Source organism: Denticeps clupeoides, chromosome 2 (assembly GCF_900700375.1).
Source record: "Denticeps clupeoides chromosome 2, fDenClu1.1, whole genome shotgun sequence".
NCBI lineage: Eukaryota > Metazoa > Chordata > Actinopteri > Clupeiformes > Denticipitidae > Denticeps > Denticeps clupeoides.
The window spans coordinates 2916323-2937016 of NC_041708.1; the positions used below are offsets into that span (position 1 = coordinate 2916323).

The following is a 20694-nucleotide window of genomic DNA, read 5'->3' on the forward strand; positions in this document are numbered from 1 at the left end:
TGCGAACGCCCGACTGAGACTAATGGGGGCGACACGAGTGTCTGAGAGACACGGACCACCTGGAACGATGGCAGTAAACAAACCCACCCTGACAGACGGCCCAGGGTCTTGCGTCGCGCAAAAGCAACACGGCCCAAAATGGGACTCAATAAAACCCCCCTCCTCGGGACCACAAATCTCAATCAGACCCATGGCTCAGACACGTCGATCCGTTACTCGGAGCAGATTACATCAGCAACCGGTCTGCGTTCTTCACCTCAGGAACCCGACATGGGAGCGCCGAATTCATTTTTATTTTCCGCCAGGATTCTACAGCGTCGGGTGAAATTTAATGCATCCATCTCTGCTGTTAGGCTCTGAAAGAAGCATATACTGGTCCAAACGGAAACCCTTCAGCCCCAACCAAACACTGACTATATCAATTTTATTGGAGGGGAGGAACCAACTACCCGCCCCACCCTTTGATGCTGTGTAATTATTTCTGGCTCCCAGAAAATGACGATAAAATAAACTGTAAGATGGGAAGTCGCAGGTCCCCTAAGTTCTCCACAGCTTTGTCAAACGGCCTTCCCCCGAGCAAGAGGTGTGAAAGGTTAGCCATTTGTTTGGGGTCCCCTGCTTTGCCCCCAAACAGGTGATGCCAAGGGAGTGACAGGGCGGAAACAGCAACTTCTGGTTGGTCTGTGGCAACTTCCTGGCAGTCAAATGTATAAAATAATTCTTTTATTTTGGGTTTTTCTGTAACATTGGTACCTTTGTTACATACAATTATTACATGTAACTGCAATAGCAATTTACTGGGGTTAATAAATTAGATACCGTTCATTCTTTTAACCTCTATAGTGCCACGCCTCTTTCTGCCAGGTAACATCAGATTGGAGTGGTTTTAATACAGTACTTTGGGTTTCGCACTCCTTTTACAAAACAAAGTTCAAAAAGGGGAGGAGCACACAGCCTACTTCCCCACTCTGTCAATACGTCACACACCCAGGTGAAGTACAACCAGTATTTATCTGCCCTAACAACTTCACATACAAATATTCAGTACGTATTATATATAAAGGGAACACTTGTAACACAATGTAAGTCAAAGTCAATCACACTTCTGTGAAATAAAACTAAGCAACACTAATTAACAGGGTGGTAGTAGCCTAGTGGGTAACACACTCGCCTATGAACCAGAAGACCCGGGTTCGAATCCCACTTACTACTATTGTGTCCCTGAGCAAGACACCTAACCCTTGCTCCAGGGGGGCTGTCCCTGTAAATACTGATTGTAAGTCGCTCTGGATAAGGGCGTCTGATAAATGCTGTAAATGTAAATGTAAAACAGAGCACATTGAGTCTTTAATTAATCATTTACACATGCTGTTGTGCAAATGGAATAAACAACAGGTGGAAATTATAGGCAATTAGTAATAAAGGCGTGGTCCTGGTCCACTTCTCAGTTCCTGTGCTTTCTGGCTGAAGTTTTGGTCACTTTTGAATGCTGGTGGTGCTGGGTCTACAACCCAGGATGGCACATCGGCCAGGACGGCACATCAATGCGAGCTGTCCAAGAAGGTTTGCTGTGTCTGTCAGTGTAGTGTCCAGAGCATGGAGGCGCTACCAGGAAACAGGCCAGTACAACACCAGACGTGGAGGAGGCCAACCTGGCAGCAGGACCTCCGCCTTTGTGCAAGAAGGAACAGGAGGAGCACTGCCAGAGGCCTGCAAATCGACCTCCAGCATGCAACAAATGTGCATGTGTTGCTCAAATGGTTAGAAAGATCAGACTCCACGAGGGTCACGTGAGGGCATGACGTCCACAGTTGGGTGTTGTGCTTTTGCCATTTGCCAAAGGACACCAAATCTGTGCTCTTCGCAGATGAAAGCAGGATCACACTGAGCATGTGTAACAGAGGTGACAGAGTCTGGAGACGCCGTGGAGAACATTCTGCTGTCTGTAACGTTCTATATGGACGAGCCCGTCCTTTCCCCAGACCTGAATACAATCGAGCACATCTGGGACATCATGTCTCGCTCCATCCACCAACGCCTCGTTGCACCACAGACTGTCCAGGAGTAAAGCGGATGCTTTAGTCCAGGTCTGGGAGGAGATCCCTCAGGATGCCATCCGCCACCTCATCAGGAGCAGGCCCAGGCGTTGTAGGTAAGGTGATACAGGCACACAATACTGAGCCTCATTTTGACTTGTGTTAAGGACATTACATCAAAGCTGGGTTCACCTGCAGTGTGTTTTTTCACTTTAATTTTGAGTGTGGCTCCAAATCCAGACCTCCGTGGGTTTATAATTTGGATTTCCATTGATTATTTTAGTGTAATATTTTTGTCAGCACATTCAACTATGTAAAGAACACAGTATTTATTAAGAATATTTCCCTTAGTTTTCCTTGCTTGTAATGTTATTTTCACATTTTGACCAGTTTGTTCTGGAATCAAATCTGTCCAATAGTATCTGTATATTTAGCACAGGCACCTACACACGAATCAGTCACAAGAGCAGTTGAAGACATTGTTCCTCTGCACATTGAGAATTAGAATAGGTGGGCAAAGAATAATGTGTGTGAAATTGAGTTATAATTGTCCAGAAAACCAATTAATTGAGGGGGTGTGGTGCAGACGGCATGAATAATGATTAACAGAATTAGAGATAGTGAACAGAGAAGCATGTGTAGGGTTAGGTTGCACATTTAAAAACAACAGCAGAACCAAAGTGCTTTAGTTGGTCTTCAATTCAAATAAATGAGAGATAAAGTATTGAACAATGATAACACAATAATCTGAATCATACAAGAAATTTGGTTCCGGCAGTTGGTGTCTTTCAAGCACCACTATACAAAAAATACAGTAATGAAAGGAATTCATTTTTACTTTTATTACATTGTTATAACAAGAAAACACACTTTACATAGCATTCCACGCGATGTGGAATTGCACGTTTCCTGGATTTTTTTTCCTGGGTGGAGAGCAGGGCAGCATCACTGATTCTTTCCACAGACCTTACAGACTGTTCCTGCCCTGTGTGGTGGCTGCTCTGCACTGACCACATACAGACTTAGAACAGTAAAGGGAAGAGTTAAGCAATAAGATTATGAGACGGTGAGACTATGTGTGTGCATGAGGCTCCATAGGGTGCCGTCTGCTTCTGACCAGATGATTAGTGGAAATTGAGCACTACGTACCACTTAACTTCCTCGAGAGGAGCTCTCCAGACTCGCTCGTCTGCGGACCACAGTGGCTATTCGTGGAGGCAGTGGCACTGTGTCATACACAAACACACACACACACACACACATTTATATACACAAAACTCCATCAAAACAACACAAACTGCGCCCATTCCCCATATGGTGCGCGCGGGTAATATCTCAGGCCAGTTGCTAGGCAACAGCGCAACTCCTGCACTCACTTGTATTATGACTGCTGAGGGCTGCTGAGGGTCCGTGTGATTTCACTGGGGGGTTGGCGGTAGCACAACATGACAATATTACTGGAGAAGCACGAGGATCATGAATGGGAAGCATAAACAGCAATAAAAACATGTTCAAGGATTCTGTTGAAAGTTTAAAGGGGCCATTGGTGTTATATTGTAAAATACATGAAATAACCTTTAATATACAGTTAATAACCTATAGTACCAAGTCATGCTGGGCAAGTCAGGGGATGCTCAGAGCCAGCTCATGCCATCCTCCTCCACCTCCTGAGCCCAGTAGAACATCTCTGCGGCTGATGGCCGATGCGGGGAAGGTGTGTTTGCTGTTTCCTGGCACAGGGTGATGACGTGAATCCGGGGCCATGCAGAGTTCACCTGCTCTGGCTTTGGCGCCTGTTGCGTTTGGGCCACCTCTCCTCCGACGTTGATCAGTTCTGACAGCCATGTGAAGGAGAAAATGACAAGGAATACATCTCCTCTACACACACACACACACACACACACACACCACTACTGAAACTGTAACACTGACTTACAGTGATTTCATAACATTCCTATGGGCTAATGGACTCATAATGAAGACTCATAATGAACTGTTACACAACAGCTGCCCTGCAAGCTGATTTACGGAAGATGACAGATAAGCGAGCACTTTTGGCAGTCCGTAAAAAAAAATCAACAATCTGTACGTGGCAATAAAAATAAAATATGATGTGTCATATACAGTGCCAGAGTCTCGATATTAAACACACATTTTTACATTTTACATGTATTTTGCATGTATAGTTCATTTATTTGAGGGCTTCATTTTGGACAATCAAATCATATGCAGCCTTTAATGTCCTGATTCTTTAACTGCTAGAAAATAAGCGAAAATAATGCGGAAAACTGCGCCCCCTTATGGTCGCCCACGTAAATAATGCGAATAGAATATTCACGGTAATAAAGTAAAATAAAGTTATGAAGAATTCATTCTTTTAAAAAAAATTATATTAATACACGAAAGGTAGATGTAAAATGTTGTTTGGAGAAATGTGAAGGAATTCAAGGTTATAAATATGTTAAGGAGCACGGTTAAAAACCAGGTAGTCGGCGGGTGGAGGGTCAGGGAAGGGACGAATCGGGACTTTGGTGCAACATAAACGAATTTCGAATTGAGATTCGAAACAGAACAGAAGCCGGGGCGGAGGGGCAGGAAGTGACGAAATAGACAGCGGGGGGGGGGTGCAAGCGGAGCTGCTCGGGACTTTACTCGACGTGCAGGCCGCCACAACGCATTATGAACTGGTGAGTTTACCCAGTTTCCTACCCGAAATGCACAGCGCTACAAGAGGTCGATGCACAGACAATGCATGAATGGACATCTCATGTAAATATATACATTTTGTTTGAGAAAAGTTAGTTTTTTTGGTTGTCGAAGACTAAAGTGCACAAGCAAGAAAAAAAGAAATGGATAAGAAAGACGTTTTGTTTTCCAATCCAGCCCCGCGACTCTCCGGCATTTCAAGGCCGGCATGATGCTCAGCGGCGTCGGGGACGCGCTGGGTTACCGCAACCAGGTGTGGGAGTACAACCAATCAGGAGTCGCCATCCACCAGGTGCGTTCAACCAATCAGGAGCCGGCATCCGTCCAGGGAGGGAGTGGCTACAAACGCACGTTTAATTAGCACATAAATGCACTGAACATATCTATACAAAGTACAAAATGATCAAAATTCTACATTCGATATTACAGAGTACTACACCGGTAGTACACATATTTTATATTTATAAACATTTGTAATATTTGGTTATGTTTGCAATATTTGCAATATTGAGGTCAATAGCAGTCACAAAAGCATTTCACTGCATACCATGTATGACTGTGTATGTGACAAGTAAAATTTGAATTTGATTGGAATTTAATATACATTTTGCACACATTTACTAACATTATTATTATTATTAACTATGTATGAAACGAATATTGCACTTGGCTATAACTGTAACCCAGAGAATTTTTGCTCCTTGCTGCAATTATAAGACAGAGAGCAAATTTGCACATGCAGAGAACAGGCAATCGTGAGCAAGAAGGGGAGCAGGAATTAATAAATCCATTACCTGTCCTCACTTGTCTATGCAATTTGTTTCTGTGCTTCCTGTTCGTTGACGTCCCTGCACTCTTTGTAAGTCACTTTAGATTCGAGAGTCTGTTTTATTAAATTCAAAACCCAAGCACTGCAAAGCATGTTAATTGCAATGTTGGTTTTGAGAGTTACTCGTTGTGTGATATGGATGCATTAGTTGTGCCACTGGAGCGGGCAAGCCGTCAAAAATATTATTCTGGAGGAGATATTGGGGGAAGAAAGATGTTCTCTGCTGTTTAAATTAATTTTACACACACAAAAAAAAACAGTCCTCTGTTTTCGGTAGTCTGTGCCAGTCAGTACACAGGCCCTCAGGGGACAGTTTTCCACTCTGAGCACTTCAGTGTTTTCATCTGCCTGATCACACGCCATGAAGGCCAGCGGCCAGACATCTGTGTGAAGGTTCCCATCAGCCTGCAGCGAACGTAGAATTCACAAAAAACATGGTCACCGTGGACCAACGGACCCTTTAATCATTACCCAGGTGTATTTTGTTGCCACGATTATATATCTAGGACAAGGTGACTCTAACAAAATCTTACATAGGAACTGCTGGAGCTTGGCGGTTTGAAGAACATTAACGCAAAGCTCCCCGATTGGCCAGTGAGTGATGACACGGTCCTTCACCTGGCAACGGCAGAGGCATTGGCGACAGGTGAGTGATCGCCACAGAAACACAATCTATGATTTTTTTAATTTTTATTTAGGGACGAGCTTCCCTATACTGAAAAGCGGGAACAATGTCTGGTACAAACCAGTCGACAACCATTGTTCATTTTTCATTTCAGAGCACTGATTAAAACCATTGTTCATTTTTCCCTGTTGAGCACTGATTAAAATAATTTGGACCTTAAGACTTGCTGAAAAAGACTGTAAGAAATTTGTTTGGAAAATGCAGATAACTACAAATTCCATCACATAAGTGTCCACAAAGCCTTCAATGTTGTGGCCAATCAGATATACAGTTTGGTAACTACAGCCAATTGAATTAATTGGAAATCGAATTAAAAAAAAAAAAAAAAACTTTTCCAAGAATCACAAAAATCCGATCTTAATACCCTTTTGGGAAGGAAAGTCTGGATATTTTTCACTATAATCACCTTGCCTTAGTGTTTATACAGTGGCAGTGGTGGCCTAGCGGTTAAGGACGTGGTCCCTTAATCAGAAGGCTGCCGGTTCGAATCCCCACCTGCCAAGGTGCCACTGAGCCTGTCATGGCAGCCCACTGCTCACCAAGGGTGATGGTTAAACGCAGAGGACCCATTTTGTTGTGTCACCATGTGCTGTGCTTCAGTGTTTCACAATGACCCTCACTTCACTTATACCCAGTATCCATCCCTTCTAAGAAGCTTCAGTTAAAGATGCATAATGAGGCAATGATGTTCATTTTGTGTTCACTTGGGTCCGTGTTCCCCGTGCCCATGTACCCTCCTCAGTTTCGACATCGCTAACTTTTTTGTCTGCCTCCCTCATGAGTATCAGCTGTTCTGCATCTGTTTGTGTGATGTACTGAACTCATCCCCTTAACTGCAGTATTGCTACACACTCAGGAAAGGAAGGGGAGGAGCTTCTTCACGAAGTGGCATCCAACTACGTGGAGGCCATGAAGGACATGGAGGGCCGGAAGCCTGGACCTTCAAGCATCCTGGGTAATAAAATGGATTAGTAATAGTGGAAAATTATTATTATTTTTATAGGCATAGGACTGTATTGTTGTTGAATGAATTTTATCTCCTAGGTGTGTCCCAGCTGAGGCCCGGCACAGAGGGTGGGTACAGGGTGCCATATAACCCAGAAGGCACAGGCTGTGGGGCAGCAATGAGGTCCATGTGTATTGGGCTGAGGTGAGGACCCTGGAGTCCTATGATTGAGGTGGAGTCTCAGTTCAGTCCCTCACATGATCCTCTATTCCAATTGTAGGTACCCTCATCCAGAGCAGCTGCCCTGGTTGGTTGCTGTAGCCGTGGAGACGGGACGGATGACCCACCCCCACCCAACCGGGTTCCTTGGTGCAGTAGCGTCAGCCCTGTTCTCCTCCTACGCAGTTCAGCGCAGACCGCTCTTGACCTGGGGGCTGGGCCTCATAAAGGAGGCTTGTCCAGTGGCCAGGAAGTTCGTCCAATCTCAGGGCTTTGCTGTGGAGGAGACCGAAAGAGACTGGGGCTACTTCACAGAGAAGTGGGAATGGTGAGGAACATCTGAAGGGGTTGGCCTAGCGGGTACGGAAACTGCCCCGTAATCAGAAGGTTGCTGGTTCGAGCAACGAACCGCCATGGTGCCACCGAGCAAAGCACCGTCCCCACACACTGCTCCCCGGGCGCCTGTCATGGCTAACCACTGCTAACCAAGGGTGATGGATAAATACAGAGGACACATTTTGTTGACACATTTCTCCTCCCTTCTTCCTGTCCAGGTTCCTGCAGCTGAGGGGTCTGTCAACAGGCTCAGGACCAGTGGTCTGGCCTGAAAAGTATGGGCCAGCAGAGCGAGATGAAGCCTACAAGACATTCAGCCTGTCAGGGTGGGCGGGGCGCAGTGGTCACGACGCCCCGATGATTGCGCTGGATGCTCTCCTGGGGTCGGGGGCAGACTGGGAGGAGCTTATGAGCAGGGCAGGATTCCATGGAGGTGAGGAGAAAGCATTGTCCTCTCCTTCATTCCCTTCACAGCACCTCTAACACGGTGCATCTCTGCAGGTGACAGTGACAGCACCGCTGTCATCGCCTGTTGCTGCTGGGGGCTTCTGTACGGAACAGAGGGGGTCCCGGAGTGTAACTATAGCAACCTGGAGTACAGGGGGAGGCTGGAGAGCAGCGCTGAGAAGCTTTATGCCCTTTCTCACAAGGAGAAATGAACTTTATGGTTTGTTTGACTTTATGTCCCACTTCTGAGACCCAAACGTACCTCCTGTTGCTGGTATAAAAATGCCTTTTAATGCCTGTAAAGCTCATTTATATGCTTTATGTATCATTTTACTGACTCCATATGGCCTCTGCAGAAGCAGATTCAGATCTCCTGCCTGTAACACGAGTTCCAGACAAGCAGGATTACATGCCTTTAGAAAGGACAGAGTGAAACATGATCCTTGTTCCTCTTCACCAGGCCAGGCCATTCTAGCCATAGCAGGCGATCCGACAAACACAGTTTTAATGTTTTAAGATTTTCATATGAGAATAATTTTCTCCTTAAATCTGGAATAAGTATTGGTTTTCAGTAATGCAGTATTAATAAACTTAAAATTGTGCCAGATGTTTGTATTATGTTTTTATTATTGTTTCTAATGACCAGTTTCATGGAATGAGGTACATTGAAAATAATGGGACAATGATGGGATGGTTAATCTTTCACAATGATTACATTTAACACCTTACTTTTCTTTGAATCAGGGGTTCATGTATCATTTGTGATAGAAATAACACCTATTAAAAATCTACAGATATTAGTGAAACTATATATACACCACCAGTTAAACTTTTAATCTGTGGTAAAATTTTGAAAAATCCAACCCAGCTAAACATTTGTTTAATGAATGTTTTTTCAGAGCCACCTCTTTTCACCTTCATGGTGGCTTTGTTCACTATTGTCATCATCAAAAGCCGCTTGATGAGATGCTCATTAACATGAGTGAATGATAAGAAAGCGTTCCACATAATAAACCTTCAGGACTGTTGGAAACCGTTGTCCAACTTAATGTGGTGGAGAGAAGCCAAGAGTGTGAAATGCTGCCATCATCTGTTTAATGGAATGAAGCACATTGAAAATAGTGGGATGGTTGTCTGCTAATAGAATTGAACAATGATGACATAAAATACCATACTTTGCTTCGCTTTGTTGAATCAGGTGTTGATGCATCATTTACAATAGAAATAACACTTATTTAAAAAAATATCGATTCATGCATTTTATGTATATGTATAATAATTAAGGCCGAATTATGTGTTTCCTTAGCAGTGAAGAGGTATGCAACGCAAACCAATTTTGCATTAGTCATGCACATGAAGCTGCCTGAAGGGGCTCGGCCAATCCTGAGTGACATACCCTTCTGTTGCCTGGCGACAGATGTAAACAGACCGGGCTCCTCCTGGTGCGGTGGTTTGGATGAAAGGAATCTGAACAAGGCTGGCAGCTGAACGGTCATCGATCTTCAGTGTGCACATCCCGGTTTTAATTTACGAGCTTTTGAGACCGGGGCTGATAAATAATTCCTAACAAATGATCCGGGAGGAGCCCTGACAAGACATTCCTCACCAGACTGGACCAGACTCAGGAACAACAGGTAAAGAAATCCTCCTCTTCCTCAACTTTCACAGCTTTAGCCGCTATGGCCCCATGACTTTACAGAGACACAGACAATTAATAAACACGATTTTCACAATTTACTTGCTATTTCCTCATTTTCACCATTCAAATTATTATTTAGATTTTTATTCTATTTGTATTACTTTCATAGCCTTAATAAACAGCATGCAATTCAATAAAAGAACAGGGGAAGAAAAAGAAAAATCTGGCATGTAAAATTAAAACATTTCAAAGATTCTGAATTATTACTATTCTATATTTAAGTAAATGAATGTGCTTGGCCTTGTTAACGCCATTGTACAGAAGATTTTAGCAACAATATATCACATTGGTCATATAGCATCTATCTAGAAAATCTAGCACCACGGTCATTAAAAGGTCAAATCACATTAAAACAATACAAAGATACAGTAAGGGACTATTAAGTAAAAAAATAATAGAAAAATAATGCATAACAGACAATGTTTATTAATGTTTATTAATGTGAAAAATAAGACCAGAGGAATAATAAAAGACAACGGTGGGGACCAAAGGTCATGTGAGGCCAGCGAGCAGCCGGCTGTAGCCCAGCTCAGCTCACTGTTGTGACAGACAGGTTGCTATGCATCATGTGTGACCTATCCAGTGTGGCACCGGGCGCCACTGTAGTGGGTAAAGTGGTGCTGGAGGGCATCAATAGTTTGAATATGGAAACAAAGATGGCCTCTTAAATCCACGTTAAGCCTCCACTTCAGCACACTTATCAATTATGCATGTTTAGGAAACAACGAGCCATCTGAGACTCTCAGCTGACTGAACATTGACCGCTTTTGTTTCCTGAAGAACTATGGCTAAAGGCAGGAAGCGGCCTACTGAGACCAAAGGCAAGAAGATCACACTGAAGATGGCCAAGAACGCCATGCAGCTGACAATGGACGGTAAGAGGCGTCTGAACCTCAGCAACATGGGAATAGCCACTTTCCCCAAGTGCATCCTGAAGCTGTGCGATGTGGATGAGCTAGACCTGAGCCGAAACCTGCTGCGCAAGATCCCGGATTCCATCAGCAGATTTGTCAACCTCCGCTGGCTGGACCTCCACAGCAACCAGCTGGAGCAGCTGCCCGAGACCATCGGCCGTCTGCAGAACCTCTGCAGCCTCAACCTGAGCAACAACCATCTGACCACCAGCAGCCTGCCCCGTGAGGTTGGCCTGCTGGCCAAGCTGCAAAGTCTCAACCTGGGCCTGAACCGCCTGGAGAGCCTGCCATCTTCCCTGGCAGCCCTGAAAGACCTGCAGGACCTGGGCCTCTTCAACAACCAGCTGACGAGGGTTCCCGACTGGCTGCGCAAGCTGCCCAAACTCCAAAAGCTCAACACCAACGGGAACCCCCTCCCCTCTGAGCGGCCCGAGATGCTGGAGCCCATCAAGCGCGTGGAGAGCCTGTACCTGGTGAAAGAGAGCTGCCTGTGCAGGGCCTGCATTCAGCATTACAGGGAGAAGAAAGAGAGGCTGGACCACCACGTCAGTGCCGCCGAGCAGAAGAAGACGCGCACGAGGTTCACGGGGCTTATCGCGCCAAACTCTGTGGCGCAAGAGAACCAAGCTCTGTGGAGGTGAAAGGCATCTTCTGAGAAAAGGCTTGTGCATAGTAATTTTTACGGAAATGTTCTTCTTAGTGGGAAATATCATATTGACCCGTTGGACCAGTGCAAGGAGACAAGTCAGCACAGAAGTACAGGACTGTTCCTTTTATACAGTAGATATTAGAAGGCAGTATTAGGACCGAGAGTGGAACTTTCCATCGTGCGTCTTCAAGGTGTTCTGTTGTATCTACAAGAGACCTTCAGCGTCACCTGTCTGCATCAATACACTCCTGAAATCTTCAGACTGACCAGATACAATTAATGTGACACTCATGTATGAAAACATAACAGTAAAGGATAACATGAAAGAGTAATGTATAGCTGCAACATCAGGTCCCCCTTGCTTTGCCAAAACACCTCCACTGAAGACCCCTGAAGGTCCTGCACGTTCCAAGGTAATGCCTCCATGGCTCTGACTTGTTTTTACAGCAACATCCCAAACTCTAAATTGTGTTCCTCAGACCACCTTCTGGAAGAGGGCCCTGACCTTGCATAATCCTGTTTCCGTGAAGGGGTGTACTTGGTCACATATGAGTGCAGGACCCAAAGTTTCCGAGGCCACCGCCTTCCAATTGGCCTTTGCTTTAGTTTGTTAGTCCATTAGTTCCACCTAGAACACCCAACAAGAGCAACAGTTTTTGGGTAAAAAGTCACCCAAAACCTTACACTTGCTCATTGTCCATTGACTTCAATGCACCAAGATCAGGAGCTGAACGTTCATTTAACTGCCCAATATTTATCCAACCCATGAGAAGGACAATGTCCAGCTCATCAATGTTCTTGTCATGTGTCCCCACACACTGCTCCCCGGGTGCATCGCTGCCCACTGCCCACCAAGGATGATGGTTAAAAGCAGAGGACACATTTCGTTGTGTCACCGTGTGCTGTGATGCAGTGTTGCACAATGACAAAAGCAATCACTTCAAACAATCATCAAAATATCATCTGTTAATGTCTCTATGCACTCTTGCCAGTGATTCTGCTGCTGAAGTGTTTTTATTAATAAAATCATTGCCATCAGTCTCTTTGTTTCAGTTTCATTACGTCCCTGAGTCCAAACCAGCATACCAATAACCACATTGCCCCACATTGCAGTATTTATTTCTATTCTTGTACTGTGAGGTTGCTGGCACACTGACATCTGTTGGACTGGTCTGTTCACCAATGTGAGCTGCATTCTATTCAAAGAGAGTCTTGAGCTCAGCATCCTGGAGAAAAATGCAAATCCCCACCAGATAAGCGCATTAAGGCACGAGGAGCAGGCGAATTTTGTGGATTATTCTAAAGCCTTTGTTGCTCTCACAGCTCCTGCTGAATGTTTGAGGGGCTTTTCATGGAGAACAGCGGGGCTCATTAATTACGCTCATGGTAAACTGCCAATGTGTCCATGAGATGAATGGCTTTGTGAGGAAAGCTGCTCTGCAGTTGTCCATGGTGCACAGAGTTTCTTCATTTCATTCATTTCCAGTAGCAACTCTGCAATATTTACAATATTTGCATTTACATTTAGAGCATTTATCAGACACCCTTATCCAGAGCGACTTATGATCAGTAATTACAGGTACAGTCCCCCCTGGAGACACTCAGGGTTAAGTGTCTTGCTCAGGGCCACGATGGTAGTAAGTGGGGTTTGAACCTGGTTCTTCTGGTTCACAGGCGAGTGTGTTACCCGCTAGGCTACTACCACCCTATTTGTTGTCTTTAAAACTGAAACTAAATCTGGGCGAGTTAAAAGTGTCACATAAATTACATCCTACATGACAGCAGGGATCAACCTCTGGAAAATTATGGCAAATCCATAATCCCATTAACTCCCCCATACATCAATTTCAAACAATATAACCAGTACAATTTAAGATTAGCTTTACAGAGTCACAATTAAGAATTTACTTAACCTTCTTCTGTGCTTTTCATCACCTACAAACTCCCCCTTGGACAGATCACAACTGTGGTCTGAGTTTTCACTGCTAGGCAGATGATACGCAGCTGTATTTTAGCACCAAACCATCCCCTCAGCCCCCTCATCCATCTCTGGTCTACTGCCGGATGTCCTCCATCTTTCTGAAACGTATTAATAAATGATAGTGGTCCCACAGAAAACAATGTAAACTCGGCATATTTTTGTGCTCCTCCCTCATGGGCAGTGGTGGCCAGGCGGTTAAGGAAGCAGCCCCGTAATCAGAAGGTTGTCGGTTCGAATCCCGAGCTGCCAAAGCAAGTGGGGACGAAGCAAAGCACCACACACTGCTCCCCGGCCGCCTGTCATGGCTGCCCACTGCTCACCAAGGGTGATGGTTAAAAGCAGAGGACCATGTGCTGTGCATCATAATGACAATCACTTCACTTTCATTTTAATCACACGTCAAGTAAATCACAAAATGTCCCACCTCTGCTGAGGTTCTCTGATTGATTCTATTTGGTCTCCCCAGTAAAGACATCAACAAACTCCAATCCACACATTACCCCTACGCCCATTTACCTGAATTCGTAATGAGGTCCAATTGACATAATGGGATAATGAAGGTAGAACAAACCCACTGAAGCATCGCTCAAGCAGGTGGTATAGAGACATGAGTGGGGAAAGACGACCCCTAAGAAATGAAATGGTTGACTAGTCATTATGTGTGACTGAGTGTAGGTCTTTTGGGTATTTTAGTGTGACCAGACCAAACTCTAATCTGAATGTAATGTATGCCAAATCTTTCCCTGGCAGGGAAACCACGTTCTCTGCACTCATAACACAGCAAAAAAGGTTACCTGGGACAGCATTTAATTTGAACATAAATACATAAATAATTTATGATTACTAGCTGTACCTCTAGAGGGCGGGTTGAAATCCGAACCCTCAATGTGCCCAATCGTACCGTGTATATTAAACGTGCATTTATATTTTATGATCAAGTCAAGTCAAGTCAACTTTATTGTCAATTCTGCCACATGTACAGGACATGCAGAGAATTGAAATTACGTTACTCTCTGACCCATAAAAGTAACATTAAATACAAAAACAGTAACAGTAACGAATACAGAGTATAAATACAATTTAAAAAGAAAGGCACAATATACAATTTTAAAAACACCATATACAAATAAGGGCACATGGTGGAGAGTGCAACATCAGGAGAGTGCAAAAACCAATAGTGCAACAGAGTTTTAAGTTTAAAGTGACGAAGTGAAAGTGAGGTAGATGGCAGACCAGAGCTGCACAGAGTGACTGGTGCATGGTCAGTTTGTGTGATTTAGAGTTCAGAAAGTTTGTGGAGCAGAAGAGGGGAGTGAGGGGAGTGGGGGCAGAGCCGGGAGGGAGTTGAGTTTCCTGACCGCCTGATGGGTGAAGCTGTCCTTCAGTCTGCTGGTCCTGGCCTGGAGACTCCGCAGTCTCCTCCCTGATGGCAGCAGGCTGAAGAAGGTTTGCATTGGGTGGGTGGGATCAGCTGCTATGCCGAGGGCTTTCTTGGTGAGGCGTGTACTGTAGATGTCTTGGAGGGAGGGGAGAGGGACACCGATGATTCTCTCAGCTGCTCTGACTATGCGTTGGAGAGTTTTTTGGCAGGACGCATTGCAGGCTCCAAACCACACAGTGATGCAGCTGGACAGGATGCTCTCGATGGTTCCTCGGTAGAATGTGTGCATGATGGGGGCTGGTGCTCTTGCTCTTCTAAGTTTGCGGAGGAAGTAAAGACGCTGCTGTGATCTACAAGACGCCACGAGATAAGTTCCTTTATGTAAAATAATCGAATAACTTATTACTTTTTACGAAACGTTCCTGATCGATAGTCAGTTTGTTTTAAATGTTGTATTAAAAATATATATAAATATATTGTGGCGCGCATGTATTCGTTACGTTACGGTAAAATGTTCCGCGGCAGCAATGGCGGCTCCCTAAGATCATGTCGGCGGTGCTGTTGAGTTTTGTCAATTTATGAAAATGTTCTTATAGCGATCTGCGTCATCCTGTAAAGCAGAATACAACCGTTCGGAAGGGTGGTGAAGTAGCTGGTAAGTGTTTTAGTAAGTGGGTGCTACAAAGGAAATCGCCATGTAACTTGTTTTTCAGTTAAATAACCTTAATAGCCAGTGTGTCTTGAGGTGAGGGGTGCTCCCTTTGTTTTTACAGCAGAAACCACTGCCCATGTTGGCACGCAGAGTCCTTAACCGCCCTCGGTCCCTGGCATCTCCGTCCTCCTGGGCAGCGAGTGCCCGTACGGTTACGGCGTGTGACGTCATCGTGGTGGGCGGGGGCCATGCAGGTACTGAGGCGGCGGCCGCTGCGACCCGAGTGGGGGCGGAGACTTTACTCGTCACGCAGAAGATCCAGACCATAGGTGAGGCACGAAAGTAACTCCCAAAAAATGTGCACGCCCGAAATCTGCCATCAAATCCTCATAATAATCCTAATAATTTTTTATTCATAAATCACGTGAGCCCTTTACAAAATCTTCAATCATTTCCAGGAATTTAACCCTTCCAATGGCTGTTTAATCTTTTGAATAACAGATTATTTATTTTAAAAACAATAAATATTTTCCATAGTAGCCAGTTGTGGTAATTTAAGTCTTGATCAGCAAAAAATTGATTTGATTGCATTATTATTTTTTTTGTTGTGCCCCCTTTTATCTCTGTGAACAAAAATGTAAACGCACAAAATCTGCTATAAAATCCTCATGCATCAATATTTCTGCCTGTTCATAAAGGATTTTAACCCTTTAAATGCCAGTTTAATAATTTGAATCACTGATTATTTATAATGAATTAATGGACAATTGCTCATTGGCTCCTGTTAATGTAGCTAAATCTCTGTAACAGGGGCTTTGTCCTGTAACCCCTCCCTTGGAGGGGTGGGGAAGGGCCAGCTGGTGAGAGAGGTGGATGCTCTGGACGGACTGATGGGCCGGGCCGGTGACTGGGCCGGGGTCCATTTCTCCATCCTGAACCGCAGCAAGGGTCCTGCAGTTTGGGGGCCCCGGGCTCAGCTGGACCGTCCCCGCTATCGCCAGTTTATACAGGTGCACAGCATCCCCAAGCAGAGGTCCATTCCTTACACGGCGGAGGCCAGTTTAAACTTTTATTCGTGTCTATCTGTGCCAGGCGGAGTTACTCTCCATGCCCAGACTCACGGTGGTAGAAGGGTCTGTGGAAGAACTGCTGGTGTCTGAACCTGATCCAGAGAAACCAGGGAAACACAGGGTCACTGGAGTTCGTATGGGTGAGGCACATTAATTTCAAATTTCATCTTAAACATTTTCAACTTTGCATCATCATAATGTTTGGAAAGAAAGTTCATTTCCTTAATGTACTTTTTAATGTAAGGTTCTATGCATTTTATTAGGGCTTGTGACGGTATGTACCTGATAGTCTCTGTTAAACAGTCTAGCTATACAGGTATGAAGATCAGATATGGACTAGAAAGCACTGATATACGTCTAAACGCTGTAAATTTAATGAAAGAAAGGCCCATAAATGTCACTACCTTTGACTGGTTGTGTACGTCTGTTCAGCTGACACAGGGAGGATCATCCTAGCCCGCTCAGTTGTCCTCACAACCGGAACCTTCCTGTCTGGCTCCCTCTTCATGGGCCAGACCACTTCTCCGGGGGGGAGGATGGGAGACCCCCCGTCCGGTTCCGGCCTCTCCCGCAGTCTGAAGGAGGTGCTTGGCCTGAGGCTGGGCAGGCTCAGGACCGGCACTCCGCCCAGAATCTTCAAGAGGTCAGTTGACCTCTCCCTTGCTCAGCTGCAACTCCCTGACCAGCGACCGACTCCGTTTAGTTTCATCAGTAACGGAACACATTGCAAGGTCAGAAAGGACAACAGAGAGACGTCTGCTCATTTCATATATAGAATAGAATAGAATAACAATATAAATAATATTTAATGTAGAGACATTTTTATTTGAAACAGCCAGAAGAGCAGTTGCCTTGTTACCTGATTAATACCACGCCTGGAGTGGAGAGGGTGGTCAGAGAGAGCCTTCACCTCAATTCACACATCCAGCAGGACACCAGAGGACCCCGGTAAACGCACGCACTCAAACACACCCCTTTTGACTGTAAGGATTCTTACATGCTTTGAATGTCATTCCCAGATACTGCCCCTCCATCGAGTCTCGAGTGCTGAGGTTTCCGGGACGACAGCATCAGGTCTGGTTGGAGCCAGAAGGCTTGACTTCTGACCTTCTGTACCCTCAAGGTCTGTCCATGACCATGCCCCCCGACCTGCAGGTCCGCCTGCTCAGAGAGATCCCTGCCCTCCGCAAGGCTGAGATCCAGGCACCAGGTCCGCAGTCACGTGTGTGTGTGTGTGTGTGTGTGTGTGTGTGTGTGTGTGTGTGTGTGTGTGTGTGTGTGTATATATATATATATATATATATATAATAAAAAAAAACTATAGAACCAAACCAGTCCATTCGGATTAATGATTTCAGAATAAATGTGGTTGCCAGGTTACGGGGTCCAGTATGATTTTGTTTGTCCCACACAACTCTTCCCGTCGCTGGAGGTGAGAAGTGCACAGGGACTGTTCCTCGCCGGACAGATCAACGGAACCACAGGGTACGAGGAAGCTGCAGCGCAGGTACAGAGCAGCCCTGCATCCACAATGGCTTTTGCCTTTATATCATGACCTTTGACACCTCGACCTCTGCAGGGCGTGTGGGCCGGAGTGAGCGCCGGACGGAGAGCCCTCTCGCTCCCTCCCCTGTCTCTCTCTCGGACGCAGAGCTACATCGGGGTTCTGATCGACGACCTGGTGGGCCGGGGCATTACGGAACCGTACCGAATGTTTACGAGTCGTGCGGAGTTCAGAACCTCCCTGAGGCCAGATAATGCCGACCTGCGGCTCACGCTCAAAGGTGAACGCCGGTGCCGCTCGCCTGTCAGATAAAATCGTGGAATACATAAAATAACAGATTTGGCCTGGCCTGCAGGGTACTGCGACATAGGCTGTGTGTCGCCACGGCGATATGAAGAGGCGGTGAGAATGAAGGCGGGGCTTAGCGAGGCACTAAGTGCTCTGCAAGACATCACCCTGTCCCCTACTCGGTGGAGAGAAAAACTACCACAGGCTGCTGTAAGCGCTAACAAGAGTGGCATTATGAGGTCAGTCGGACACTTTTACAAATGATCAATACTTGATTAATAACTGATTCATAACACTTGAATGTCATTAACTGCTCCACCCTTATCGCTTCCTCATTTTTTTTTCTACTCCAAGTGCTGAAGAGGTGCTGCAGTATAAAGATGTCTCCTTTGAGATGTTGGCTTCGGCTTTCCCAGACGTCCTTGGGCCGTATGTGGAGTTTGCTGAGAGGCTGAAGATTGAAGGTGTGTAATCTTGTCGTATCAACCAAAGAAATGACACAAACTTCAAAGTCTTTAGCCTAATGCCTGTGAGGTCAGAGCAGTCGAACCGCTTGAGCCACCCACTAAACGCCTCTGCTGCCCTCCTGTCAGCCATGTACCGGCCTCACTGTGAGAAACAGAGGAGAGAAATAGAGAGGATCCTGCAGGAGGAGAGTCTCTCCTTGCCTCAGGATGTGGATTACCTCAGCCTGCCGGTGTCTCTCTCCCAGGAGGTCAGAGAGCTACTGGACCGGGTCAGACCTGCCACTGTGAGTACTGGACCTAGTGTCATTGAAAATGTTATTGTTCATGATGAGAATAAGGCTGGTATTTGTATACCAAATGTTGAAGTTCATTTAAAAGCACATCCATTGTAAGCTAATTATATTGTTGTTATCATAAGAAAAAGGTTAGTTCATTATGAGAAAAACATTAAACGCAGAGCTACGTTTCTTTTATGATGTAGCTGGGAGCCGCCAGCCGCCTACCTGGAATGACCCCGGCAGCCATCCTTCACCTGCTGAACTACATCACCCGGACCCCACAGCGGGACCGATCTGCAGAGCGGAGCTCTACCCCGGACCCTCAAAACCTCAGTGACGAGAGCAGAGACTCATTCCCATGTGTTCCTGTGTCACAGTGAAACTGAATGTACAATTTGTAAAAGGATATATTACATTTCTGATGTGGTGCATAAAATGGTACATTTTCTGCTTAATATGTATAAGAGGAAATATCTTTTGCATTGTATGGTAATTAAATACAGTATTTTAAAGCAAGAATGCATAAAAAATCTATTTTATAATAATTTATTCAAACAAAATGACAATGTGCTCGCATAATATAACTTTTGCTGCTATTTCTTGGAAGTAAATACCACGTGGGTGTGGTGGTGGCCTGGCGGGTAAGGAAGTGGACCCCATACACTGCTCCCCGGGTGCCTTTCATGGCTACCCACTGCTCACAAAAAAAGTTCAAATGCAGCGGACACATTTTGCTGTCTGTGCGTTGTGTGACGTGCTGTGTATTACAATGACAAAAATATCACTAGCAACACATAAAGCGTTGGCCAGTTCTCTCTCAGCTGCAGGATTGTAGTGGAGGACCACTGAAAATATGCCACTGGAAGCTACGTTAACGCTCTCACTCGCTGGAGTGTCGGCCCAAACACCACTCGAGCCAGGATTCAAAGTTCAGTGTTTTATTGTGCTCACAAATCCCACATCACTCAGAACAGCCAGACCACTGTGGACATATGGCGGGTGTGTTCAGAATATCGCCGTGAGTGATCGTGCATGGGGGTGTGTGTGTGGTCTGAAACACATAAGAATAAACAATCATAAGTGAAACTAAACGCACTATATAAACATAAGGTACAGGCCAAAAGTTTGGACACACCTTCTCATTCAATATTTTTATTTTCATGAACATTTACATTGGTAGATTCTCACTGAAGGCATCAAAACTATGAATGAACACATGGAGTTATGTACTTAACAAAAAAAGCTGAAACAACTGAAAACATGTTTTATATTCTAGTTTCTTTGCTCTGATTACTGCTTTGAACACTCTTGGCATTCTCTCGATGAGCTTCAAAAGGTCGTCACCTGAAATGCTTTTCCAACAGTCTTGAAGGAGTTCCCAGAGGTGTTTAGCACTTGTTGGGGTCCAGCTCACCCCAAACCATCTCGACTGGCTTCAGGTCCGGTGACTGTGGAGGTCAGGTCTCCACTTTTTGTTAATTACATAACTCCACATGTGATCATTCAAAGTTTTGATGCCTTCCGTGAGAATCTACCAAATGGTCATGAAAATAAAGAAAACACATTGAATGAAAAACTTTTTGCCTGTATATGCATTACCAAGTCAA

The 20694-nt window shown here is 45.1% G+C and overlaps 3 protein-coding genes and 1 long non-coding RNA gene across 7 annotated transcripts; 3 read left to right on the forward strand and 1 right to left on the reverse strand.

Moving 5' to 3' along the window:
• Window positions 1–4656: 4656 nt before the first annotated feature.
• Window positions 4657–8811, forward strand: adprh (ADP-ribosylarginine hydrolase). Of its 2 annotated transcripts, XM_028969855.1 has the most exons (8): window positions 4657–4723; window positions 4920–5034; window positions 6109–6217; window positions 7113–7211; window positions 7301–7406; window positions 7483–7749; window positions 7976–8190; window positions 8259–8811. In XM_028969855.1, exons 1-8 carry the CDS (start codon window positions 4716–4718, stop codon window positions 8414–8416), a joined length of 1077 nt encoding a protein of 358 aa, XP_028825688.1. In that variant the 5' UTR covers window positions 4657–4715; the 3' UTR covers window positions 8417–8811. The 2 variants fall into 2 exon arrangements, with proteins under 2 accessions (XP_028825688.1, XP_028825689.1); XM_028969856.1 differs by lacking the exons at window positions 4657–4723; window positions 4920–5034 and having other exon boundaries at window positions 6107–6217; window positions 7096–7211.
• Window positions 8812–9670: 859 nt separating this feature from the next.
• On the forward strand, window positions 9671–12424 carry lrrc18b (leucine rich repeat containing 18b). 2 transcript variants are annotated; one of them, XM_028970021.1, is made up of 2 exons: window positions 9671–9838; window positions 10622–12424. In XM_028970021.1, exon 2 carries the CDS (start codon window positions 10688–10690, stop codon window positions 11456–11458), a length of 771 nt encoding a protein of 256 aa, XP_028825854.1. In that variant the 5' UTR covers window positions 9671–9838; window positions 10622–10687; the 3' UTR covers window positions 11459–12424. The 2 variants fall into 2 exon arrangements, with proteins under 2 accessions (XP_028825854.1, XP_028825853.1); XM_028970020.1 differs by having other exon boundaries at window positions 10684–12422.
• A 2632-nt stretch (window positions 12425–15056) lies between these two features.
• Window positions 15057–19603, forward strand: mto1 (mitochondrial tRNA translation optimization 1). Of its 2 annotated transcripts, XM_028967327.1 has the most exons (14): window positions 15057–15483; window positions 15602–15809; window positions 16291–16490; window positions 16573–16690; window positions 16983–17281; window positions 17386–17498; window positions 17570–17624; window positions 17706–17760; window positions 17927–18057; window positions 18130–18334; window positions 18410–18581; window positions 18697–18806; window positions 18936–19093; window positions 19291–19603. In XM_028967327.1, exons 2-14 carry the CDS (start codon window positions 15617–15619, stop codon window positions 19465–19467), a joined length of 1986 nt encoding a protein of 661 aa, XP_028823160.1. In that variant the 5' UTR covers window positions 15057–15483; window positions 15602–15616; the 3' UTR covers window positions 19468–19603. The 2 variants fall into 2 exon arrangements, with proteins under 2 accessions (XP_028823160.1, XP_028823159.1); XM_028967326.1 differs by having other exon boundaries at window positions 17570–17760.
• On the reverse strand, window positions 15924–20024 carry LOC114779471 (uncharacterized). Its single transcript, XR_003746769.1, has 2 exons — window positions 16955–20024; window positions 15924–16642 (listed from the first exon to the last, which is right to left on the reverse strand). It is a non-coding gene; the product is annotated as an uncharacterized LOC114779471 (long non-coding RNA).
• Window positions 20025–20694: the final 670 nt, after the last annotated feature.